This window comes from Chenopodium album, chromosome 26 (assembly GCF_948465745.1).
Source record: "Chenopodium album chromosome 26, dcCheAlbu1.1, whole genome shotgun sequence".
Taxonomy (NCBI): Eukaryota; Viridiplantae; Streptophyta; class Magnoliopsida; order Caryophyllales; family Amaranthaceae; genus Chenopodium; species Chenopodium album.
Window position 1 is genome coordinate 5,600,826 of NC_137859.1, and position 26,927 is coordinate 5,627,752.

Sequence of the window (26,927 nt, forward strand, 5' to 3'; positions counted from 1 at the left end):
ATACATGGTGATGTGTACGTTACGCAGGGGAGATTGCAAAAACGATTTTGAAATCTTAATCATACTTTTAATGGGTTTTGGTTTATAATTTCGCACACATAAGATACAAAGTTATGCAGTTGTGCTAATACAAATAAAACTTATTTGTGGTCTCGTTCTCTAAAACTTGAGGTTTATGATCTAGTAAGACGATTTTAAAAAATAAAAAAATAAAAAAATTACTCCATGTAAAAAGTAATTGCAGCGTTTGTTTAACTTTCAATTTCTAAATCGTGGTAAAGTAATCAAAATCGTTAAACCATAAACCCATCAAAATTCCATTTGCAATAGTCTCTTTTTCGCGCTTAAACCCCAATTTCTAGGGTTTTGTTTCAGTGTCGAAAAATCTGTAAATTCATCAATCCACATTCAATTAGCTCATGGACGTAGATATGGAGACTTCTCCGAACTACTTTGATCCCCATTACCTCAGCATCAGGGAGCAATTTCGTCGTTACGGGTATTATTCTGTTCAATTTAATTTCTTTATTTGTTTTTTTTTTTTTTTTTTGAGTTAAAATTGCTTCTCATTGTCGAATTTTACATTGATTTTTTGCGTTTTCGTTCTTACATTTAGTAATTTATATGTGAATAATTAATTTAGTAATTGTTGGACCATAAAGTTTGCTTTTTTAAAGTTTCAAGCATGTATTATGCCATTTATTTTACTGGGTTTTCGATTTTGCGTTTAGTATGTATTAGCAGTCTAATTATAGTGATTAGTGAGTTGGATTGAGTTGGGATAATTTCATTTGGGATATTGAGCTACTTTGTTGATAGCCCAAATTGATAAATTGGAGATTATTTAGGTTTGCAGAAGAATTTGGTGAGAGAGGAAGTATTAGCATAGGCGTTTTCTTTGTTAAGTGAAGTGGGTGTGGGGAAGAAGATAATAGCATTATCGATATAGACCTCTTTGGGAACTTTATATCCGTATATTGTAGTTTCAGAAAGCTGGTTTACCTCCCATATGTTTGCACACCCTTTTCAGAATCTCAGGCACCTTGGAAAAAATGGACAGGGAAGTGGTGGAAATTGGGGGGTTGGTGTGGGGAAGAGGATGATCGAAAGTGTGTCGAGGGATAATCCTTCAACCATAGAGGTGCTCTATTTTTGCAAGGCCAAACTGAAAATTACAAATCTCGAATGGGGATGCCCCGCCTTTGATATCCTTTCCTCACCCCTCTTCAGTCTCTCTCTCTCTTTTTGTGGATGTGTTAGTTTAAGTCCTAGAATTATGAGTTGACTCTTGGAAGGAGTTAAGTTTATAATCAGATGAGTGAGATGACTCTTTCTTCTGTTATGGGTAATTGGTTATATTGACTGCAATAGTTATTCTAAGTTGGATTTAACTGCAGGAAGAGGCCAAGCAGTTCTCCGCTTCAAGATAGTCCAGCTTCTAAACTTGGTGAAGGTAGAATGTCTAATACTGCATTGTACCTTGAAGATATCAAACACGAGGTTGACAGCTTGGATTATCGAGAAGGGACACCTTCCAGGACACATTCCGCCTACAGAAGAAGATCCCCTGATAGTCATATAATACCAGAGTTTCATGGTGCTGTTGATTCATCTCATCGGGCAGGAAGTCATTCATTAAAAGCATGCAAGATTGAGGAGGATATGCAGGATTCCGGCGAATCAACATTTTCTTTGTTCGCATCTCTTCTAGATTCTGCCGGCCAAGGTGCGATTTAGAACCCTATTGAAGATATTTAGTTGTGACTGTACTTCTAGCTAAATTAATTGTGTAACTTAAAAATTTGTCTGTGGCAGGGCTTATATCTGTTCCCGATCTTATTCTTCAGTTTGAAAAATCGTGTCGTGATGTTTCTGAATCTATAAGGTACTTTTGTTTTATGGTTTTCACATACATGATGTACAGGCTATTGCTTAATGTTTCATTGTACTCTAATAACTTAAAATTTACCACATATACCAATCTTTTTTACTGTGTTGGTTTGGCATGAAAGTTTGTCTTTGTAAAACTTTCCTCCCTTGCCACTCTTATTAAGTACAGTATTAGTGTTACTACCTGTTCTCTTGCAATTACATCTTTGTACATTAAGGATTCTTGTTATCATATCGCTATTGTGAACCATGTGAATTGTTTATGGGAAGCTAGTCTAGTAGTATGAGTAGTTCCACTTAAATTGATTTTTTTAATTTGATCTGTGGTAAGGGTGGTTGTTCTATTTTCCAAGTTTCTAGCGTTCGATGTATTGAATGGAGTGTCAATGGACTATGTTGTAATATTCACTAATATATATTCCATTAAAATCTTGTACAATTGAGATTTTCTTGTTTCTTTTCTGTTAGATTTTCCTGCTTTGTATGTTTGTTTGTTTTTGTTTTTATAAGTAACATAAATCATGATCTGTGTCCTCTTGTCTTCACCTTTTTTAGATCTCCTTGTCCTCTGCTGATACACTCTTCTAATGATGTTGGTGAATAAAAATTGAACTTGGATCTAGTTGAACAATTTTTTGTTAGAAGTCTGTCAAAGGTTGTTAGTATTATTGTGCTAGAATTCTCCTCTGAATAATATTGAGCTGGAACTATTCCATTGAGCGCTAATAAATGTTAATTAATCTTATGGTAAAGTCTATACCTCCTCTCCTCCTTCCCCCTCCCTCTCCCTCTCCATACAGTTTTGTAGGTTCCTATTTTGATCGTGCTCTCAAATTCGCCCCAGGTATGGTTCTAGTGAGAGGCATCGAATTGTAGAAGACAGATTAATGCGACAAAAAGCTCAGTTATTGCTTGATGAAGCTGCTTCCTGGTCACTTCTTTGGTATATCTATGGAAAAGGTAATTAACTTTCTAGTTTTTCAATGTTGTGCCAAGTCAGAACTTATCAAGCCTTATTTGCTATCCTGGCTCACAAGTCCTCTATCACACCTAATTTTTCCTCATGCATCCCATATTCTCAGTTTTTATTCACTTGAAAATGAAATAATTATTCCTATATCATGTGTGAAAATTGATGCTTGTTTAAGTCTTAAAAGTTTTTTAGAAATTTGAAGCCAAGACAAACCTCCAAAATCTATCTTGCCTCCCTATTTAGGGATGCCCTTCATTGTTTTGGAATGTGTTTGTGAACTGGCAAAAAAAAAAAACACTACAAAGAATAGGAATCTGGTAAGTTGTTTTTAGCATTGGTTCCTTTTGCTTGAGTGCTCATTTAAGTGGAGCAACGAGGAAAGCATAATTTACTTGTTGGAACTGTGTAGAGTTTTTTGCTAGTTTCGATTCGATCGGGTCTCTTTCGCAAATGTTTATAATTTCAAACCATTAAAAATTTTTCTCTAATATCTACAGGAAGTGAGGAAGTTCCTGAAGATCTTTTACTGGTAATCTTTTCTTCTATTTTAACGTTTGAGGTTTGGTGTGCCTATTTTAGGTTTATTGGGCTCATTAAGTATGGAGGATATGCTATTATGTTAACGCACTGACATGCATTTCATTTATCAGTCCCCAGCCAGTTTGCATCTGGAAGCTTGCCAGTTTGTTGTGTCGGATCTCACAGCCCAATTGTGCCTTCGAATTGTTCTGTGGCTAGAAGATCTAGCGTCCAAAGCCCTTGAATTGGAAAGCAAGGTAATTTGGATTGTTCCACTACTTTATCTCATATTTGATTGCCATTTCTATTGATCGATACTGTGGATAATTTCAATGGACTGTTGTACGTGTTCTCTGTTAACTAGTGTGCTCTATTTGTAAGTTATCTAAATGAAAGACTTTGTCTTTTTATTGTAAATGTTGAGTTCGTTGACGCCTAGAGAACATCAAATTCTGCCTGTTTCATGAAATTTTCCTTCTCATCCCAATATTGAAGTTGTGGGGCCAGCTTTAAAGTTGTGTTGATTGATTGCTTTTCGGCATCACTTATTTTATTTTAACTTTCCTATTAATCTTAAGTACTCATTGTGAGCATTTAACACACTAATTGTTACTCAAATCATCGATTTTTACCCAGATTCTTCAAATAATACTTTTTGATGGATCTCTTGTGTCCAGGCAGCATTGAATATTAGACTTCCTTGTTGTATGTACCTCGCATGCTCTTCTTAGCTAAGCACTTCTATTTGTGACAGAAACTCTTTGGTTTTGCAGGTGCGTGGATCTCATGTTGGTACATATCTCCCTAGCTCTGGCATTTGGCATAATACTCAACGATATCTTAAAAAAAACGAAAAAAGTCTGAAGACAGTTAAGCACTTGGATTTTGATGCTCCGACACGAGAAAATGCACAGCCATTGCCTGATGATAGAGTATGTTTCTGAAATCTTCTATCTTGATGTCAAAAAAATTTCTATATCTTATTTGGTTTGTGTGAGTCAAAGCACGTAGAATAGTTCTCAATTATTGTTGTGCTGTGTAAGGTAAGAAAAAGTGAGTGGAAGGTGAAAAACTCTAGGAGTTTGGGCTGCGTGAAGTGGATCAGTTTAAAGGGTTTCAGTATAGATGTGTAGATTTGGGTTATGCGAAGGCTGTAAGGTATTCAAATCTGTTTTGTGATGGTTTTATTTTGCAACATCATCTTTGTTGCTCTTTTCTTCTTCATATGTACCCTCCTTTTTACTTCTTATTTTTATTATATATTTATATTGTAAGCCTTTTTTTTTGTTTTCTCTTTCTTGCCTTGTACTTCTCCTCGGTTCCTTTTTATTTATTTTTTCAGTTTTGATAATTGAATCTTTTTGTTGATTAATTTGATAAATAGACTTAATTTTTCAAATTTTTTAGCAGTTGGTTTTTCTTGTTTGATGGATAGATTTGCCAATGGGGCATGTTGATTGTTTTCGTATTATAAAACTAAACTAGCTATATGGTTGGTTTGATTAAACTAAATCAAAACCAATAAAATCCAAATTCTGAACTAGATTTTTTTTATTTATATTTTTGAGAAAACATTTTTTCCTTTAAAAAAAAAAAACAAACACTGGTATAATCGGTCTAAAACTGGACAGTAATATATCTATTCGTTCCCCAATCCCAGAAGTTTTGGGATTCCGATTCCAGTTCTGGTCCGGTTCGGTTTTGGACTAGCGTAAAATCCTTTCTCTATACATGCATAGTTGTTTCAGATTTTTAAACGTACTTATCTCAGTTGTCTGTACATCTGTAAAAATGATGACTAGTTTACCTTGAACAGAAACAAGATGAATCCCTTTTAGAAGATGTTTGGCTTCTGCTACGTGCCGGAAGATTGGAAGAAGCATGTGACCTCTGCAGATCTGCTGGACAGGTATGTATCTATTTTCAAAAAAGACTCTCTCTATTTGATTGAACTGATTTTTGAATCAAGTTTCATACACAGCCATGGAGGGCTGCAAGTTTATGTCCATTTGGAGGATCAGACCTAGTCCCATCTGTTGAAGCACTATCAAAAAATGGTAAAAACAGAATCCTCCAAGCAATTGAGCTGGAAAGTGGAATTGGTCGCCAATGGCGCCTTTGGAAATGGGCTTGTTACTCTGCCTCAGAGGTATGAGAATAGTAAATCACTTGGTTGGTTTGATTGTTGTTTGGTATTCCGTTTTCTGTTAATTTTTAGGCTTAGAGGTCCATATTCTTCATATCTGCTGCTGGTATTGATTTGTGTCTTTCTATATTTGGTTCATGTTCAAGAGAATTGCTGAGCAGGGTGGTGGAAAGTATGAAGCAGCGGTATATGCAGCTCAATGTAGCAACTTAAAGCGAATGTTTCCGATATGCATGGACTGGGAGGTAAATACATCTGTAGTTACCTTTTCGTTAAAAAAATGTTTGCTTGTTCATCACACTTCCCTTAATCATCCAAGCATGCCTTGAAATACTGCAGACATGGTCAGAGCTAGAGCCAACTTTTGTTGTTGGTTGTCCTGGTGACTTTTTATTCACTCTAGGTTGTGCTTTCTAGTGGTAGGATGTGGGTTGATAGTGGTTGTTTGTTGTAACCGTAGTGGCTCAAGCCTGGGGAGATTTTTGAGGGTTTTGTTTTACTGAAGGAGGAGGGTGGGTAGGATCTTCCCTGGAAAGAGAATTTGGTACCCTTGAAGGCTTGAAGGGGTGTGGGGTTTCATTCAGATAGATCAGCATCAGTGAGGCAGGGCCTTGAGGCTGCTAACTTCTTCTGCACTACCATCTTTATTCTTTTTGTTACCTTCTCTTTTTAATTATCCTGTTCGATGTTGGGCTGTGGGTACAGAGGAGGTTAAAGTTCTGACTTCTGACTTCCAATTGAATTTGTGAAGCAGAATAGTAATGGTAGAACCTTTTCCCAGTCATTTGGCTTTAGGATGAGGTATAGTTCGCTGTAGCCTGTAAGGCTCATTGTTGATGTACAACTGATGATATATTTCTTTCCATACATCTAATTGTTTTTTGTTTTTGTTTGTTTGTTTGTTTTTTTTTTTTTTTTTTTTTTTTTTCCAACTGTAGTCTGATGCTTGCTATTTTTCTAGTCAGCATGTTGGGCAATGGCCAAGTCATGGCTTGACGTCCAGGTGGACATGGAGTTGGCCCGTCTGCAGCCTGGAAGAATGGAACTCTTAAAAAATTGTGAAGAGGCTAATGGTTCAAGTCCTGGTCAAAGAGTTAGTAGTTCTGGATCTACAGGAAGGCCAGAGAATTGGCCTCTACAAATTCTTAACCAGCAACCACGCCATCTTTCATCTCTTATTCAAAAACTTCATTCCAGGTATCACGGGAAGCTATTGATGTATCTCATTTCTATATTTTTGCTTTCAGAAATTTATCATGTTCCCTATGTGATGCAGTGACATGGTACATGAAGCTGTTACTCGTGGATGCAAGGAGCAGCATCGCCAGATTGAGGCAAGCATTCTGTTAGAACATTTTGATGTCCTTTTGGTTGGATAAAGCTAAATAATTGTACAAAATTTCATAATGCTTTTAGTTTTTGAATGATTTGTCATAGGTATGGTCTTGTAATGTGTATGTAGTTATTATGCCCTCTACTTAAAAAGTCCATAGAGAAGGAAAGAAGAAAAAAAATCAATTCTTTTGTACTGTTGATATTTTTATCCTCACTATAATTTTGAGTGTAAAGGAGCTTGAAATAATATGTGATAAAATTTCTTTACAATAGAATCACATTTAAATATCTCATCTCAATAATACATGATATGTTAATTTTGCTGGTTGGATTAAATCTTAGATGGTATTTTCTGTTTGGATCTCAATCAACTATCTAATCATCTTCAGTCTTCGGACAAAAGAAGAGGATCATTTTTTATTTCCAAGGTTTAGGTATTCGAGCATTCCTTGTTTAGTCTCACTTTGATTTCTGCTATTAACTATTTGGTGTTAAACTCCTCACCACCCCCACCCCCACCCCCCTCAAATTGTGATACCCTATTGTGATGGAGCGATTACATGATGCTTGTGCAATACTTCGTAGAAGCAAAATACTTGTAGTGGTGATTAGTTGAGCTATTTCAGTGTGTAGTTAATTAGCTATGGGAGTGCGAAAGAAAAGTGTATTTGCATAGTGATGGGAATGTGGGGAAAGAAGGAAAATATATAGAATATTATAAACTAGTTACATATTGCAATCAGATAGTCGCTGCAGTGAGGGTAAGGAGACTTAAGGACTGTATGCTTTGTGAACTGTCAACAATAAGAAATTGGTTTTCGCCTACTGTTGGTGCTTTCCTGAGTTTCTGTACCACACTTTTTAAATTTTCCTCTATTGCTGCTTTAACTTGAATATTGCCTCTTGTTACTGTCGCAATTATCTTTGCCTTATATTTGGATTTTTTTTACTTTTCTGAAAAACAGATGAATCTGATGTCGGGAAATATACCACATCTACTGGACCTTGTATGGTCCTGGATATCACCTTCCGATGATGATCAAAATGCCTTCAGGTAAAAGAAGTGTAGTTTACAGCTGTATGCGGATTTTATTATGATTTTGTTTCCATTTTGATTAGCTTGAATTCCTACTTTCCTGAAATATAAGCCTTTTTTTTTTCATTTACTAGTGTCTTTTTACAAAATGCCCCTGTGATGTGGAGTTGTGAGAAGAAATTTAAAAAGTAATTCGGTGTCATCACAAGGATAATAGGCATAGTAATACAGTCTTGGCATAGACAGTAATGCCTCATTCATGTGCCAATTGAAGGAACTTTCTGCCCCAAGATTTTCGCTTTACAATTTAGTGCATTGGCAAAATTGTTGTTATTGGCAAAATTATCAAAAAATTAAAGTCCCTGGGATAAAATTTTGAATCATGCTTGGCTTATTTGTGGGGCCTATAATCTTGTTAATTCACATATAGCATTTATGGATTACTTCATGCTAATTTAGCATACAAATTGCTTATCAAATAATGTATTATTTTCTCATTACATTAGAAATAAACATAAGTTTGGTTTGGTAATTCTTTGTGTTGCTTGACTTGGTGTACTACAGGCCTCATGGTGATCCACATATGATTCGTTTTGGAGCTCATCTAGTATTGGTGCTTAGATTTTTGCTTGGAGATGAAGTGAAGGATGTGTTCAAGGAGAAAATAATGAACGTTGGTGATCTCATTCTTCACATGTAAGTGCAAATTAATTTGGTATTCCTATATATTCATGATTTTTAATTGACAATTACACTCACAAAGTTATCTTATACGAAGTATTGAACAACTTGCCTTTGGTGTTGTGTAATGATTTCAATTAGAGATTACCAAATGCTTAGAATGCTCAAAGAACTGTATGGGCTGATGAATGATCACCTGGTTGAAGCAAAACTGTTAGTATTCTATGTAAAAATGACTTGTTAGGCAGTTTAATTTTTTGTCAAAATCTGTTTTGCTTGATGGATAGCATTATATGTTAAGGCTTTACGCCTTATAAAGCTTATAAAAATAAATCACTATCTACATAGTTCCATGTTGAGCTCTCTAGATTTCTTTAGTTTTGCCTGTCCACATATGATGACTTTTAATGTAATACTTCGTAGTAATTTTCATTTTAAAACTGCAAAAACAAAATTTGTCACCGTGATGTATGCCATTTAACTGTTCTGTGAACACAAACAATTAAATGTTGTATTCCAAAATAGTCCATTAATTTGCCAATTCCACACAAAGGACACCTGTTCTCCTTTGTTAAGAGACTGTTTTTTTTTTTTTTTTTTTTTTTAAAACAGTACCCCTTAGTTATAATTACTTTGCAGCTATGCAATGTACCTATTTTCGCAACAACATGAGGAACTAGTTGGAATATATGCTTCATACCTTGCACGCCATCGTTGCATTGACCTCTTTGTGCACATGATGGAGTTACGACTGAATGCTAGGTAAATTTCCAGTTCATTTTTTGCATATTTTCCTCTTTTCTTTTATCAAACTTCTCTATATTATTGATTTATTGTATTTTCTGACGTAACTTTGTTATTAGTGTACATGTTAAGTACAAATTATTTGTATCTGCTATGGAGTATCTGCCATTTTCTCCCGGAGATGAAATAAAAGGCAGCTTTGAGGAAATTATCGAGAGGTAATTGCTTTTTCTGGAAGCTTGTCTGTCTTACAAGTATGTAACTTATCAAGTTATCAGTGTACTAAAAATTGTTTCAACAGTGTATTGTCAAGATCTCGGGAAATCAAAGTTAGCAAGTATGATAACTCTGCAGATGTTGCAGAACAGCATCGGCTACAATCACTTGATAAAGCTATGACAATACAATGGCTTTGTTTCACTCCCCCATCTACTGTGGATGATGTTGAAACGGTCGGTGCCAGGCTTCTTCTACGAGCACTTATGCATAGGTATTCTACATAATCAGTTTTAGCATACTTTAAAATGTGATCTCATCTTGTATATAATGAGCTACATGATTATTTTCTTGCTGTATCTCTCTTCCTTTTATGTGGGGGTGGTGGTGGAGCTAAAAGATTTATTGCTATTCAATGCTTGGGTAGTTGGGTCCTTGTGCAGTGTATAATTAGTCTTGTACCCAAGCCAAGCTCGAATATTACCTTTAAGGAAATCTTAGTAGATAGAGACGCCAATGCCACTTTAGGGTTGGGAATTTGGGATATCTTGTAGCTGGGGGTATGATAGTCTGCCAGTGTGAGGCATGTGTAAAGCTGATACAAGCCATCCAATTTTTGTCAAAGAAGGAACTGACTGGCTATATGCCTTTCTCTGAACTCTGAATGTGATTTTTCTGACATTGCTATGTTCGTTTGCACCTCAACTGTTGTTGTGCTCTAATTGTAACAAGCTGTGTTTGTTTCTTTTGCTAATCGACTTTCATTACTTCAATATGAAATCTAAAAGGACTAAAACCATAAACTATTGATTGTGATCTTTTATTTCTATTCCTCGTTGTTTCTTTGGTGCTGGCTTGTTGATGAAACTTTCTTTCTACAGTAATATACTCTTCAGAGAATTTGCTTTAATATCCATGTGGAGGGTGCCAGCAATGCCCATAGGTGCCCATAAACTACTTAGTTTTCTTGTGGAACCCTTGAAGCAACCCACTGAAAATCTTCTAGCTTTTGAGGAACATGATGTATCTGACTACCTGAAGGAGTTCAGAGACTGGGTATGGATTGTTGAAATGTTGTTTAATTTTCTTACTTATTATGTTTGTTCTTAATTGACATCCTAGTATGTCATATTTACTTGTTTAGATTGCAATTCTCTGTTAGTGACAAAGTTTTTCTTGAATCAGAGTGAGTACTATTCCTGTGATGCAACATATCGCAACTGGTTACAATATGAACTGGAGAACGCAGAGGTTCCTCCCAGTGAGCTATCTGTGGAAGAAAAACAGAAAGTGATTTCAGCAGCAAAAGAAGCACTTGGCTCTTCGCTGTTACTCTTACTGAGTGAGTTTTTATTTTTATTTATTTCTTATAAAATAAGAAATTGAGGTTGAAATTCAGTGTGTTTTCCTTTAGAAGCATAGAAAATTACCATCAACTCTTTTGCAATTTGCTCTAACTTAACATGCTGTACATTGTATTTATGTCCTGCCACAGGAAATGAAAATCCATGGTTGATTCCCGGCGAAGATCAAATTTATGACACAACAGAATCTGTAGTCCTTGAATTGCAAGCCACAGCCATTTTGTGTTTGCCTTCTGGTGAATGCATGTGTCCAGATGCCACCTTATGTGCCACATTGATGAGTGCCCTCTACTCTTCGGTGACCGAGGAAGTTGTATCAAATCGAAAATTGACGGTAAACCCTTTTAATTTGGCAAATATTGGCAAAAAACTATTCCAAAGTTTTAACTGTTTTGCACTTAATTGTGAGAATTGCATCTAATTATCCATGCTATTTAGGTTTTAGAAGAAATTAATCTCATAATCACTCATAAAACACATGATTACACCTGGTATTGGTTGGTTTCATGTATAGTTTGCTGAATGTAGTTGTTTGAAGTTTGAACTAACATTAGATAAAATTGAAGTGTTGGGAATGGACTTTACTTAATACTCCCTTTGTTTTTAAATACTTGTTCCATTTCTCCATGCGCGGAGTTTTAGGAGAAATCGGAGAAAGTAATAAAATATGGAGGTAGTGGGGTGATTGGAAGAATAAAAAATTGTAAAAAGCCAAAAGTAGTGGAGAATATTGAAGGAGAGAGAATATGAAATTTATATTGTTGTATCCATTAGGTGATAAAAATTTAGTTAAATATTATAAAAGCTTTTCAAATAAGGAAATGGAGCAAGTATTTAAAAACGGCCGCAAATACAAAGTGGAGCAAGTATTTAAAAACGGAGGGAGTAAGAGATTATCTTATACACATACAGGCTACAGGAAAAATTCAGAAAAGCAGGTGCAAATTTTGTAGTTGAGATTATTTTCTACACACCATTCATACTTTAAAATTGTATGCCAATTTTTCCATAATTCATTTATTTGTGAATGAGAAAGTCTTGAAACATTTCAGTTTATGGTGATCAGAGGGTCGTTTGCAAACACTTTAAAATCTCTACATCTATCATCCAATTCATTGGCTGGTCTATTTTAATTTCTATTCTTTCACATGTTTCCTGGAATTATGTTGTATTCCCTCTGTATTTTTGCTGCTTGTACTTTCCATTTTCATTGGTTTTTTCACAAAACCCACATGCAATACTTTTCTGCTTTTTCCTACGCAAAACCCCTCTTGTTTTACTTTCTTTCCTGATTTTCTTACACAAATACCAAAAATACACCCAGAGGGATTGGGATCTGGTGTTGTGAGTTGTGTCTTGTGAGTAACCTTTTGTCTTATAAACAATTATGACTGCTGTGAGAAGTGTTAAATCTGGAACACTAGCATTAACTTTTAGCCTTAATCTTCTCCATATGCAAGATTTTACTTACATGTCTATCGATTATGATTACAGTATCTTTCTGAAGTTATTATGATTGTGAAGAATTCTAAATAGAATGTTATACGTATCATATTTTGCACTTGTCTAGAATTCTGAACTATTTTATATTTCCAGGTTGATGTTAAGGTTTCGCCTAAGAATAATTTCTGTGTTGAGGTTATCCTCCGCTGCTTAGCAGTGGTAGGTGATGGATTAGGGCCTCATGAACTGAATGATGGTGGTATCCTTGCCAGTGTGATGGCAGCGGGTTTTAAAGGTAAAAACTCTTCAACATCAAGACTTTGATATGACCATATGAGCTTGGCTTATTTTAATGATTATGCACTCTAGATGCACATTCTAGAGTTTGGCAAGTGTTTTTAACAAATGACGTTTATTGTAGGACTGTAGATGCACATTCTCGTAATATTGTATTACTTTAATTAATTGCTAATTTGCTAAATCATGCAAGTCGTCTGCCTTTATGTATTGTATAAAGCTTGCATTTCATGTGGTGCGCCAAGTAAACTGTTTATGGGTTTGGTAGTCTTCTAATATGGAATTCAAGAAAAATTTCATTTTAAAATTCTGTCATTCTATTGTATCTTGGAAGCCTAAGCTGCTTGCATTAGTGACTGTTCTAAGCTGTTCTTTGTTTTTTCCTCTTGCAGAGTGTAAATAGAAAATGTTCATTTGTTTATTTTAATGATTTTAGGCAGGTCTAGATTTCAAATTTATCTTGTAGGACATAGGATCATCCTGCATACATCACTGTTACAATATTGAGTGGGTGATGGAAAATTTTTATATCTGTCTCCTTCTGGAAGCTTGAACGTTGAGGAAGTTTTCCTAACAATATGCACTTGTTGATGTTTTTTTCTCTATCTTAAAACTCATTTCTGAGAGCTTTATGAGTGGCCAGACATGACAATTAATAACATAATTCCGAAGTGAAAAGCTGGGTCAATCATTTAGGAGCTCACTTGAACCCTGGTTTGGTGAATTTTAGTTGGAATTTAACGGTGAATATAGTTGAAACTTGGAGATACCTCAATTAATCACCTAATTTTGTGGGCACTGTAGGCAGTAGCTTGTTAAGAATTTGATGCTGATCTTTAGTCAAATATAATTGCAGGACTGCGGGAGTGGAGCAATATTATCATATAATTCAGAGTAATCCTTGTACTGGGTTGCATAATTAGTGTTTGTCTTTTTTAGCAAGTGTAACAGTTCTATTGCATGCTTGCTGTGCTGGTTGGTATAACTCGTATAAGTAGAGGAGATGCTGCGTGTAATGGCTTGCTAATAAAATTAGGTGCATTTGGTTAGCTGGAAATCCTTGCATACTCTTGGAGATGTTCCTTCTAGCTTTATGTCTAAAAAAATTGAGACTTTTGGTGACCGAGGAGCGAGGACAATAATACCTTTTTTTGTCTACACTTTAAGTAAAAGCATGATCATTAATAAACCGAAATAAGTTAGCTGCATCTTTCTCTTTCCCCTGCTTTATGAACCAAGAGATAAAAATATGCTGCTTATTGATTAAGTGGAGATTATATAATGCAGGTGAACTTTCTCGATTTCAAGCTGGTGTCACAATGGAGATTTCACGATTGGATGCTTGGTATTCTAATGCTGAAGGATCCTTGATATGCCCAGCTGCATACATTGTGCGTGGTCTCTGTCGTAGGTGTTGTCTTCCAGAATTAATTCTACGCTGCATGCAGGTAAGTGTGTTCTGGAAGCTATATATTTTTGATGATTCTAGTTAGCCATTCAAATGTTCTGTCATTTGCATTTGAATGGCTAAATGTGCCTATTGTTATTAAATCAATAGATTCTGAAATCTGTACTCCACTTGTAACTATTTTTGCAGGTATCTGTTTCATTGGTGGAGTTGTTTGAGGTTCCTGAGAGGCATGACGAGTTGATTGAGCTTGTTGCTGGCCCAGAATCAGGATATCTTCATTTATTTAGTCAACAGCAACTACAGGTACACTAATCAGTAATCACCGTAAAAGAATAACTCCATATGTAATTATAATGCTTACCTTTGTATGTTAGTACCTGCTGATTATAGCTTATTGACTGTGACATTCATCTTGGTAGAATACAATGGAGGTCATTACTACATTTCTACAGCCAACATATATAGACTGGCTTCTCAGCATAATAGTAATAGTTTTCTTTTCTGCAACCAGTTCTAAGGTTGCTGCATTACTGTGTGAGCATCTTTTGAGTGGTTCCCATTTAAATCATAGATTGTCAGTAGTTGTACCCTGATCAAGCACATACTCTTTTTTTTTTTTTTTTTTTTTTTTTTTTTTTTTTTTTTTTTTTCCCGATCAAGCATATACCTACAGTCTTGCCAATTATGAATGTATGTCTATCATGAATGTTCCTTGAGGGCTTTTGTTTGTGGACAGAGAGGAACCATTTGGCAATTGATTATTTATACTCTAATTGTCAGCTCAATGGGATTAAATTGATGATTGTCAGTTCAACTGGTTAAAGCTTGTGGATCGCTGTAGTTGAGACCTTGGTTCTAAGTGTGTCCGCATAAATGATTTTCCTTGCTCAGTATAGTATATTAATGTCATTAAATTTTTTGCTGAATTGTGTTGCGACAGTGACACGCACTTATCTGCAGATCCCCCCCCCCCTCCCCCCTCAACACACACACACTCACACAAACCAAACACTCACACAAACCAAACAAGTAATTGTGAAGTTTGAACCTACTTGAGGCTGTATTTAATCGACAACTGTTGTATATAGCGGAGTATCATAAATCAATGTTTAGGTGCTGCTCACTGAAGTCATCTTTATTTGGTCCAGGAATTTTTGTTGTTTGAGAGGGAGTATTCAGTATGCTTGATGGAACTTCAGGAGGAAAGCTCTATGGTCGCCCATGAAGAATTGTACTGATTTCAATTTTGCTATAATATGTATTAAGGAATTTTGATGTTTTGTGTAACACCTTTTCTTTAATGATAATAATTCATTTGTTATTTTATGAAAATGTCATCTATCTATTTATAACCTGTAAATATTGAAATGTGAGTGTACAATCTGGAACCTTAAGTGACAGAGCAAAAGGCTTTTATTTAATTATGGGAGTAGAATTCTCCCAAGCAACTTTTGAAAAGAAAATTTTACATGCAAGTTTTTGTAAGAAAGTTGCACTTTTTCATCTTCTTTTTTTTTTTTTTTTTTTTTTTTTTTTTGCAATACTGTTATTAGCACGCTTGATTGCTTGACAATATGCAATTTTAATCAATTACATATCGCAAATTTGCAAGCTTATATTGTTTAAACATATGATGAAACTAATTTAACACTATTACCTTATTCCTAAGAACATTGATACTTTTTTTTTTTTTTATATGCATCAGTTTGACCTGCACATTTGCCGAGACACTATTTTAACCATAAATATCTTTAATTGTATATTAGTAAAAATTATAACAAAATTATATTATGAAACTAGACATTATGACGAATCTAATAATATAATAACATTTATTCATTTTATAGAGGTGAAAAAATTAAGTCAACCATGGTATGTCCGTATGTGAATAGTGCAATTGTCCAAGTAATGCATATAAAAAAAACGGAGGGAGTACACAAGTGTAGTATTGTTGCCGTACATATTGATTCATTCTATACCTAGGGATGAGTGTTGGCGGCGGACTCACACTGAGTCCGTCTCACCCAAAACTTTACCTTAAACTAATACATAGTATTAGAGTATAGCTTACATGCTTGTTAAAATTTATTAAGGTTGGACATGCAAAAGGCGAAAGTATTGTTTGTTGGTAAGATGTGCCTGAAGTCGATGGGACCCCTGACGTCGTTGAATGAAAGACTTTAAAGTTTGTAGTGAGCTTGAGAAGATGCTATGGGCTAAAACAGGTGATTGTGGAGTGTATTACAAATACATTATTTCAACGCTTCTACTTATTTCACATATTCGTATAAGATTTATTAAGCTCTCATTTTGATTTTATTTGCTGTTAAGTTAGTGCCTTTTGGTGTCAAACAAGTTTCTGAAAGTCATTTTTTATGTTAAGTTTTCCTTGTATTCTACGGAATAATGTTCTAAATGACATCTTGTCCATCATGAATAAAATTGCACTAATCTTTCTTTAAAAAAAATAAAAAGTCATTGATCAAGTCCATAACTAGAGTTTACCTCCCCCCCCCCAAAAAAAAAAAAAAAAAAAACTAATTAAGAATTTGTCTTATTTTTTTTATATTTTCTTTTTTTGGGTTTTCACCTCCAAAGTCCAAAAGAGTCGAAGTTTTTATTTTTGTTATTTTATTATCGAACTGTTGTTCTCAATTTTGCTCCTTCTCTCTCCTTCGCCTCGTCACTTCATCGCAGGAGCTCTCTCTTTCTCTCTCCAAAATCTCTGAATTTCCCCCCAAAAATCCTAAATCAAAGCTCCATTCTTGGAAAACCCAGATGTTTAAAGTTCAATCAATTTCTAAAACCTCAATTTTCGATTGATTGAATAAACCAAGAATCAATCTTTCTTGAAAAAATGGGGGTTTCGTTCAAAATCTCTAAGAGAGGAACCAAGTTTAAGCCGAAGCCTGTGATCTCTGAGTCAACTCTCGCCATTGATGACGGTCAACACTCACTCGAAACTTCTAGAATTCCCTCTAAAAACGATTCTGATGTAAGTTCCTTTTCTTGTTAATTATTCACAATTTTCCCAATTTCATAATTTAAGTTAATCATAAGTAGCAGGAATTTTGATTTGTTTCTTTAATTTGTTTTTTATGGGTTAAAGTTAGGGTTTTATGTGAATTTAATTGGTAGGAGCTAAATTTGGTTTTTATTAGCGGGCTAATTTCCTTCAATTTTTGATTTTTTTTGAATTTTATTGGTAAAGGTTGAGCCTTTTTTTTTTCTTTTTTTCTTGGGGGGGGGGGGTGGGAATTTGGGTTCTTGTTGATAGTTAAATTAATTGTTAATGCTCTTTACATTATATGTATATGTTGTCGATTTGTCGTCATGCTCCCAAGTGTAGGATCTAATTTGCGTAGATGGTTTGAGGTTATTATAGGAATCCGCTTGAATGTTCTTGATAATTATAAAATTGTTGAGAACAAGTATTTTTTTATGGTAATATGGATCAAATTCTAAGGATAACAAGAGTAGTGTGGGGAAATTTAAAATGTAACTTAGTAGATATGAGAGTAGCCTATTAATTTGGGAAATGGGAATTCCCTAAACAAAATTGTGGCCAATTAAATTGAGACAGATGTAGTGGATTTATGTCTATCTCTCTCTCTGATGGAGCTATGGAAGTTATATGTGATACTCGCGCTCAATAAATAATCGTAATGAGTTACTATACACAGTAGTTCTATCACTGGTAACATTTCTTGGATTTGCACTTTTGCTGGGAGTAATTTAATGCGTCGAAAGTAAGTCTTTTATCATCTACTCCAATGAAGTTGTGTGTAGATGAAGACTTTAGCAGCTTGCATGATTGCTTATTCTCTCTACACTTTGTTTATAAGTGTTGATTGCATCATACAATAAAGTATACTTCGAAACTTTGAATGAAACAGCGGAAAGATGAAGATGCAGTTGGTCTCTCGGGTTCATCTCTGTCATCGGAAAGGCATCATATTTCTGCTGGTAAGAGGCAAATTTTATAGTTGCATGATACTAATAATTCTTCATGTCATAGTTTCTGAGCATCCTGTCTTCTTTTTTTTTTTTTTACAGAAGGCGAAGTTTCTTTCATTCTGAATCTCTACCCTGATGGATATTCAATTGGAAAGCCCTCAGAGGTTTGTTAATTCATCACTCTAGCTGTATATATATATATATTTTTTAATGATGAAGTAGTTCTTGCTCCATCTGAAGCAGTTGCTAAATACTATAATGGGTTTTCAGAATGATAGCGGGCTTCATGCTGGCTTTCAAGAAGGTTCAAAGATATTACATCCCTATGACCGGACCTCGGAAGTTCTATTCACAGTATGTTGACTCTTTTATTAATAAGCCTATAAGCATTTTGCAGCATAGAGACATTACAATACAAATACCTAATTTGTTATTTAATATATCTGTTTTTCCTAGTATAGCAAAAGGGTTTTCTTTAAGTATATCTCCTTTTTTTTTTTTTTTGTTAGTTAATTCTTTAAGTCGTTCACTTTTACATTTTACATCTCATATATGGTGTGGTGGTGCACATATAGGTATGTTTTAAATGTTACATAACACACTACTATGTTTAATCTAGATAAAACAATATTAAATTTCATCTCTTGACTAGTATGGTTTCTGGAGGGTAAAGGTTTTAATTATAAGTTGTTTAGCTGTGGAATTATCTTCTGTTAGTGTCCTGTTGATTTTTTTGCTTTTTTCTTTAACTTCCATTTCAAATAATTCATGGTATGAGAACTGATTTTTGTTTTTTCTTTTGTCAAATCTTAATCTTATGTGGAGGCTATTGAGTCCGGTCGGTTGCCTGGAAGTATTTTGGAGGATATACCATGCAAGTTCAATGAAGGTGCACTCACATGTGAGGTGAGTGTTATGAGACTTGAAATGCAACTTCTTTTTGTAATGTTATGTTAAGCTTATGCTGCCTACCTTCTGCCATCAGCATTATTATTGAGGCTTGCATGAACATAACCTTACTATATGCGTGTGTATATATAAATATATATATATAGTAGAAAATTTGATGGGACGTATCACCTGCACATGTTAGAATTACAAAGCACTGTCCTTGATTTCACTCTTTGCATAATTTGGTTTGTTGTTTTTTAATTTTCTTCTTTTCAAAGGGATCATTTCCTAGCTTTCCCTGTCAATATATGTAGATAAGTTTTGTTTGTTGACCCCTTGGAACTTATGATAAGAATTCACAAAGCCAAGCAGGATTTTTAGTTTTCTTGAGGATGGTATCTGCATTGGTGATTAAGCTTATGTACCTTGGTCTGCTTTGTATTTCTTGGAATTATTTCCATGCATTTTTTCTCTCTCTCTCTCTCTTTTTTTTTTTGTTTTTTGATTACTGGTGGAGAATTCACAAGGCAGTGTCTATTTTTTAAGTGTCTAGAACCAAGTAGAGGAGCTTGCAGCTGTAATATTTTCAGTTCTATTTTTTCCGGTTCTGTTATGATGGGTTGCTTGTAGCAGTGGATGATAATCTATGGTGTCCACTGCTACAAATTCTTTATTAAAAAAATGGAAGGAGTATTATTAGGATATTTGAAAATCCTATTACAATAAAGCACCGTATTTGAACAGAGATTAAAATTTATATCTTTTTACCATTTTCAAAAAGTTTGGGGGACATTTCATTTTGGTTGGAGGTAGAAATTTCTAATTTTTTTTTAGATTTATTATTTTTATCGAATATAATAAGAAATGAAGGATACAAAATCACACTTGTATGAGCATTATTGTCTTATTTCAACTGTAGCTGCTATTTTATCAATTGTAAGCGTATGCTAAGGGACTTCAATATATTGTTATACTTCATATCTTGTAATATTCTATTTCATTTATTGTTATAAAATATTAGCTACCTTTTATGTCTCGGAGTAACCACTATACAAGCACATCATATAAAAATAATTAAAAATAGACAGAAACAAAACCCATTTTTGATTATTCTAGAAAAATATAGATATATACTCACTCTGTTTTTAAATACTTGCAACACACCCTTTTTTACGGTATTTAAGAAAAGTGGGTCTCATGTGATTAAAACACTTAAGATAGAGGAGAGATTAATAAGAGTATAATTTAGTGGGCCATGAGATTATAATAAGGGAATAGTACAACTTTTGACATAAAATACTTTTCAATTATAGTGTGTTGCAACTATTGTGACATCCATTTTAGGGAAGTGTTGCAAATTTAAAGAAACGGAGGAAGTAATACTTTTTATCATAATGTTTAATTTTTTCATACGCGTGCCACGACCCCAGGGCATTGCCTTTGCTTGCATTAGTAGTTGGCTATTATAAGTCCAACATAAGGCCTTAAGGGCAACAATGTGATTTGGATATCTCCGTACAAGCATAGTTATCCTACTGATGATTAGATCATGCACCCATCATGGACATGGCTGTATACAATCTTACAATCAATATTTTCATAAAGTACCAATTTCTGGTCACAAATATTTTGCAGGTTCGCGATTACCGAAAAGGCATGTCTGATTCCAAATCCACTGTTCCATCAAGTAATGGACCTGCAACTATTAATAAGGTGTGCTTAAAGATGTCCTTGGAGAATGTTGTGAAGGATATTCCGTTAATGGCGGATGATTCTTGGACTTATGGGGATCTGATGGTAAGTTTTCTGCTATAAAAATCTTCACTAGGAAGTTACTTTTGTGCCCTTGTGCGACTTTGACCTTTCGTCACATGATATAGGAAGTAGAATCGCGAATACTAAAAGCACTGCAACCTAAGTTGTGTCTTGATCCAGTGCCAAAGTTGGACAGGCTTTGCAAGAATCCAGTTTCCTTGAAGGTATAAAGTTAAAATGGGTTCTTTTTTACCCTTTTAAGTTTTAATTATGTATCTGTAACAGAGAAATCTGGTGAGATTTTTTAACTTTTTTTTTTTTAATTTTTTTTTATAGCTTGACTTAGGTCTGAGGAGATCACGAAAGAGGCAAATGAGACAAATTCCCGAGGTTACTGTTACATCAAATAATCGACCACATGGAAAGAAAATTTGCATAGATCGGGCACCTGAAAGCTCAAGCTACAGGATTGGGGAGGTTGGGCCAACGTCAGGTGATGTTATGTCTCAGCATATCCAAGATAATGTTTCTGCTCAAGGTATTGGCCTTAATTACTTGTTAAGTTTAAGCTCCCGAAACCCTGCATTATGCTAAATTTCTAGTGATTAATTTAATTTCTGACTTTTAACATTTCAAGGAGGGTTAGGGAATCAGAGAAATATGCATGATCCTATTTCAAATGCCACAGGAGCCTCACCTGCTGGTCAAGATATGCCAATATCATATGCTGATGTGAACATATCTGTTATTGGAAAATTAGAAGGTCAAGAAGTGCAGTTGTCACAATATTCCCATCTTAGTAAGAGGACAAGGGTTGGATCTGTTGGTCCTGATGGTGTTCAGCACCAACAAATTGGTTCTTTTATGGATGGCCTTCAAGCATCAGATGTGCAATGGAGGAATCAATTTATGCAACAACAACCAAATGCAAGAGGAATCCAGTATCCTAATGCTGTCTTGCAAAGATATCCTCAGCTAGGTGGTGAGGGAGTTAACAATCAGGATGGTGTGAAACTAGAGAAGGCAGATCCCAATGTAGTGAAAACTGATATGCAGATGATGGAAGCCGAAAATGGTCACATAGACCCGAGACTCCACCAAAGGTTTCAGCAACATCCGCTCTTGAGGTCAACTATTCAACAGGCGAGCTGGAATAATATCAGCCAGCAAGCTGAGAAAGATTTCAAAAAGGAAGAACAATTTCCAAAGAGGAAATCGATTCAGAGTCCTCGTTTTTCTGCTGGTGCTGTACCTCAGTCACCATTAACTGCCAAACATTCTGAGATGTCTTGTAATTCAATAGGGACACCGTATGGGGCAGTTCCTTCAGCTGCTGCCCTCGGACAATTGCAAAGAGAAAAATCAGCTGTGACATCAATTCCAGCAGGTCGAAGTACGTCAATAACATCAAGTGCCAATGATTCCATGCAGTCCCAACATCAGGCACAACTTGCTGCAAAGAGAAGATCAAATTCCCTCCCTAAGACCCCAGTATTAAGTGGAGTTGGTTCTCCTGTCAGTGTCAATAATACGGGAGGTCCAATGAATGCATCTAGCCCATCTGTTAGCACCCCACAACTAGGTGACCAAAACATGCTTGAGAAATTTGCGAAGGTTGAGGTGGTAGCTATGAGGTATGATCCTACTTAAATTATGTATATACTCCCTTCATTTTCTTTTAATTTAGTCACTTCCCTTTTTTGGATTTTTTATTAAAAATTTTCTCAAAACTTTTCATTTTTAAAAATAGGACCCACCACGTTTACTCTCTCGACTATTATTTTTTAATTCTCACTTTCACACTTTTCTTTTATCTTTCTCCTTACTTTAAATACAATTCTTGGTTTCCGTTAAAAGAGAAGTGTGTAAATTTAAAAATAATGGGAGGGTTTATTTATACACTAATTGTTTATAGAGTGGACTTGCCAGCTTTGAACTCCGTGGTATTTAGGATCTACCTGTCAGATGAAGTTGTGACTTAAAACAGATTTATTTTTATAGGTAGTGGTTACTGATAGCTGAGACTATCATTGTCTTGATTCCATGCAAGGTGATCAAGTTGAGCCCGGCCTGTTGGCCCGGCCCGATTTTCGGCGGGCTTTGGACAACCTTTTCAGCCCAAATCGGTTTGGGCCCGGTCAGGCCTGGGAAATCTATTTTATGTGATTCTAGTTGTTTTTTGGCCTGGCCCAAAATTGGCCCGAAAATCTCACATGGCCTGCCTAGTTTGGACGGGTTTGGGCACACATTTTCTGGCCCAAAGTTTGACCCGGCACGGCCCGACAAATGGGCAAATTATTTTGATCTTTGCTCGGCCTGGCCCGCCCATTGATCACCTCTACTTGCAAGTCCTTTTAGTTTCAGTTTTCCTGGTCATATTCAAGGTTGCCATGCTGTCAAAGTTGTGTGTGGAGAGTTAGCATGCCATTGCGTCGTAAGGCATCTTCTGAGACACTGTGTTGAGGTCCATTATATTGTGATTAATAGCATCTTAAGTTTACTATAGGTTATTTGCTATTCAGTGATCAATGGTCTTTGGAGAATGTGCCTTTTGCCTAATTTGTTTTAAATCTGTGAGTGATTATATAAGCCCACCTCTCCTCATAGATAATTTTATCTTATGTTTTTTTTTGCTTTGTTGTGTACTTTATACCCAGTGTTTTTTGCACAATTGGAGGTGGATTATTGTTGAAATCAGGTGTATGAGACGAAGTGTGAGGAAAGAGAGAAAATATGAAAGCTTTAGAATAATCAAGGTATAAGTTTGAGAATATTATATAATACAAAGCGAACAACTTTGTTCCTTCCAAAAACAATACTTAATAATCAATGGACCATATCGTTAGTTAAGAATAGCGAGCTCTGCACTAGAATCATCTATTCCCTTATTGTTTTGTATATAGGTGACATAGAGAAAGTTCCATGTGCACTGTTGTCTTGTAAGGTTGGATCTGTGAAAACTGGTGCTATGGCTTTTCCATCTTTTTGTGTGGCTTATGTAGAGTTGTTGCAGGCACCAACTGAATCGTAAAAAGAATAAAGTTGATGAATACCCTAGGAGGTCTCGACCATCTTCCTCACAGGAACTCCAGCTCTGTCTTTCTAATGCTTCCAACTATGAATACTCAAAGGATGAAATATCAACGAGCTTGTCAAAGTCACTGGTTGGCGGGAGCATGAATGCATGCAAGATAAGGATTGTTACTGTGCAGCCACAAGGTTTGCTTGTTCATATACTTACAAGTGCCTGTTATTTACAATGTTACGCCACGTATGTGACCTTAGCATTTTCATTCTTGCAGCGAATATGCTTTCTGTCCCAGTAAGGACAAGACTAATCATGTCCGAGATGCCAAATGATGGCACTGTAGCAATGCATTATGGTGACTTGGAAGTTGCGGATTGTCTCAATGCAGAAGATCACCTGCCTGCACTACCTAATACTGTAAGTTACTAACTTAGTAACCCCCGCCCCAAGTTTAGTGTCCTGAACTCCTGATGTATTATGGCACATAGTTTTATAAGTGAAGGTAGTGTTTGGTCATTTAATGTTATTATAATTAAAAAAGTAAATGTGATGGGAGTATTTTTGTATTCATTGAGAGAGCATAGGACCCTAACTTTTGGTAGGGGAAAGAAAGGTAAAAATAGTGGGTCATTGCCCAATTATAGAAATGGGCAAACTATGGCAACAGGGGTTTTCTTAAAAGTGAAGTAATATTTTGGAAAAAAAAAAAAAAGATGTATGCCTCAATGAGCCTCACTGAATTAGCCTTACCAAGACCAAAAAAAGATGTTTGGCACTTAGATGCGCCTTTTTATATACTTTTTCCGATGCAAGTCTCTATGTGCTCAAAATATTGTCTCTGGACTCTGTTATTAGGCTTTGTGGGTACACACATTAAAAAACTTATCAATTCTGAAAGGCTCTTAAGCTCTTCTGCTTTGAGATATACTTCAATTAACATCTTACATCCTAATGTAATACTAACTAAGGTTTTTTACAATTTTGACAGCATTTGGCGGATTTGCTTGCAGTGCAGTTTTGTGCTTTGGTAAGCGGCTCTTGAAGTATTGTATTCTAAGAAATATTGGCTGCTTCATTTGTTTTTTTTTTTATTTTTTATTTTTTTTAATATAATCTGAGATGAACTGGTTATACAGATGAATCGTGAGGGCTACTTCACAGATGACCAAGTCCAACTTCGACCACCTCGTAATACTATTCCTTCAAACAGTCAACCTAATGCACCAGCAGTCACTCCTAATAATTCGGTGGCTGATATGCAGCAGTATCCAGAATCAGGTTCTGGGCAGCAAACAGCAATGGAAACCAAGCCAAACATTTCCTATTCGTCTCTGAATTCATCCCCAAATACCCTCCCTAACTCTGGGATGCTCCCTCCTGGAAATTCACAAGCCTTGCAGTTATCTCAGGCACATTCGTCAGGGGTCACTATGCCTCCTAGACCACAACAGATTGACCCGCAGCAGCCACTTCAGCAGCAACAACAGCCACTTCAGCAGCAACAACAGCCACTTCAGCAGCAACAACAGCCAATTCAGCAGCAACAACAGCCACAGCAATTGCCGCTTCAGAATCAATCATCTTTGATGTCACAACCGCAATCTCAGTTCCAGCGGTCTCCCCTTATGTTACCAACCAATACAATGCCACAATTGAATGCATTTGGGCAGGGTGCGAATATGCCATTGGGTAATCACATAGGTAATAAGCCTTCTCCTCTGCAACTTCTGCAGCAGCAGCAGCAGTCGCAGCCGCAGTCTCAGTCCCAATCCCAGGCCCAGGCCCAGTCCCAGATGCATCGCAGGATGATGATGGGGCTTGGGCCTGCTATGGGTATGGGGAACATTGGCAACATGGGCCTTGGCGGGTTGGGTAATGTCATGGGGATTGGTGGAGCAAGAGGAATGAGTGCATCTGGAATTTCCGCTCCAGTGGGTCCTATTTCAGGGATTGGGGGCAACATGGGCCAGAACCCATTGAACATGAGCCAGGCTAATGCGATAAGCCAGCACCTTCGTGCTGGCACTTTCACCCAACAGCAAGCTCATGCTGCTCTAATTGCTCAACGTTTGAAGATGATGCAAAACAGAGGCTTGATGGGAGGAACTCAATCTGGTATGACTGGTATGCCAGGTGGGACTCGGCAAGTTCAGCCAGGCCCTGCTGGGATCTCTATGCTGAACCAATCTTTGAATAGAGGAAACATCAGCCAAATGCAGCGGACTGCAATGAGCCAGATGGGCATGTCCAAATTGATGCCAGGAATGAATGCTCCTATGACTCAGCAGCAGCAGCACTTGCAGTTCCAACATATGCAGCAGCAGCAGCAGCAACAACAGTTGCAGCAGCAACAGCAGCAGTTGCAGCAGCCACAACAGCAGTTGCAGCAGCCACAACAGCAGCAGTTGCAGCAGCAGCAACAACAGCAGCAGTTGCAGCAGCAGCAACAACAGCAGCAGTTGCAGCAGCCGCAACAACAGCAGTTGCAGCAGCCACAACAACAGCAGCCACAAATGCAGCAGCAGTTGCCACAGCAGGAGGCCACCTCCCCCCTCCAGGCTGTGGTTTCTCCCCAGCAGGTGGGTTCACCTTCAACACTTGCTATCCCCCAGCAAATGAATCAACAGGTTGCCCAGCTGCAGGCCAGTCCACAGCAAATGGGGCAACGGACTCCAATGAGCCCACCATTGAGTTCTGGGCCCATGCATCCGATGAGTACTGGTAACCCAGAGGCGTGCCCTGCGAGCCCAGCATTAAGCTCTCAAACTTTAGGCTCTGTTGGGAGCATCACAAATTCTGCTATGGACTTGCAAGGAGTGAACAAGAGCAACTCTGTTACAAATACATAGTTGAAGCATTTTAATTGATGCTTCACTTGATTAATTTGCTGTGTATTAACAAATTGTTGTCTATCTTGAGTAATGTTAGTTTGACTTTACCTAGAGCTCCTAGGAGTACCCAGCATCTTATGCAGATGTCTGGTAGGGAATCTGTATAAAGCATTTTTCACTTTTTCATTGGTTTTTTGGTTAATTGTAAATCATTTGTTCAGTGATAGTTCATCTAGTGTCTGCAGTCAGTTCAAAATAATTTTTTAATAGAGGTAGACTCAGTTTGTTACAAGGGAAAGAAGAATAGATCCATCCAAATCCTTTCCATTTTTATGTTAGGCTACATTGATATTTATGATTTTTCAATTTAAAAAAATTGGATATTTCAAACTTTTGAATTCAGTCCTTGC

At 36.3% G+C, this 26,927-nt stretch overlaps 2 protein-coding genes across 2 annotated transcripts; both read left to right on the top strand.

The window, feature by feature from the left end:
* Window positions 1–337: 337 nt before the first annotated feature.
* Window positions 338–15,386, top strand: LOC145616548 (nuclear pore complex protein NUP107-like). The gene is made up of 24 exons (XM_081671294.1): window positions 338–499; window positions 1,398–1,726; window positions 1,816–1,885; window positions 2,735–2,850; window positions 3,361–3,392; window positions 3,514–3,639; window positions 4,156–4,314; window positions 5,199–5,291; window positions 5,364–5,531; window positions 5,675–5,773; window positions 6,490–6,725; window positions 6,805–6,862; window positions 7,829–7,917; window positions 8,464–8,595; window positions 9,220–9,342; window positions 9,444–9,542; window positions 9,626–9,814; window positions 10,422–10,596; window positions 10,726–10,882; window positions 11,036–11,238; window positions 12,501–12,642; window positions 13,932–14,092; window positions 14,242–14,358; window positions 15,204–15,386. The coding sequence occupies exons 1-24, from the start codon at window positions 420–422 to the stop codon at window positions 15,291–15,293; spliced, it is 3,243 nt and encodes a 1,080-aa protein (XP_081527420.1). The 5' UTR covers window positions 338–419; the 3' UTR covers window positions 15,294–15,386.
* A 1,292-nt stretch (window positions 15,387–16,678) lies between these two features.
* Window positions 16,679–26,737, top strand: LOC145617631 (protein PHYTOCHROME-DEPENDENT LATE-FLOWERING-like). Its single transcript, XM_081672354.1, has 13 exons — window positions 16,679–17,050; window positions 17,952–18,021; window positions 18,112–18,176; window positions 18,283–18,366; window positions 18,838–18,918; window positions 20,539–20,700; window positions 20,784–20,882; window positions 20,995–21,196; window positions 21,296–22,292; window positions 23,672–23,877; window positions 23,961–24,103; window positions 24,675–24,713; window positions 24,823–26,737. Exons 1-13 carry the CDS (start codon window positions 16,913–16,915, stop codon window positions 26,533–26,535), a joined length of 3,999 nt encoding a protein of 1,332 aa, XP_081528480.1. The 5' UTR covers window positions 16,679–16,912; the 3' UTR covers window positions 26,536–26,737.
* The last annotated feature ends 190 nt before the right edge of the window (window positions 26,738–26,927 follow it).

Coding starts and splice junctions, on each gene's coding strand:
- LOC145616548 (XM_081671294.1), top strand. CDS start 420: ATGGACGTAGATATGGAGACTTCTCCGAACTACTTTGATCCCCATTAC. Junction 4,315..5,198: donor AGCCATTGCCTGATGATAGA/GTATGTTTCTGA, acceptor TACCTTGAACAG/AAACAAGATGAATCCCTTTT. Junction 14,359..15,203: donor TTAGTCAACAGCAACTACAG/GTACACTAATCA, acceptor TATTTGGTCCAG/GAATTTTTGTTGTTTGAGAG.
- LOC145617631 (XM_081672354.1), top strand. CDS start 16,913: ATGGGGGTTTCGTTCAAAATCTCTAAGAGAGGAACCAAGTTTAAGCCG. Junction 17,051..17,951: donor CCTCTAAAAACGATTCTGAT/GTAAGTTCCTTT, acceptor TGAATGAAACAG/CGGAAAGATGAAGATGCAGT. Junction 22,293..23,671: donor GTTGAGGTGGTAGCTATGAG/GTATGATCCTAC, acceptor GAGTTGTTGCAG/GCACCAACTGAATCGTAAAA.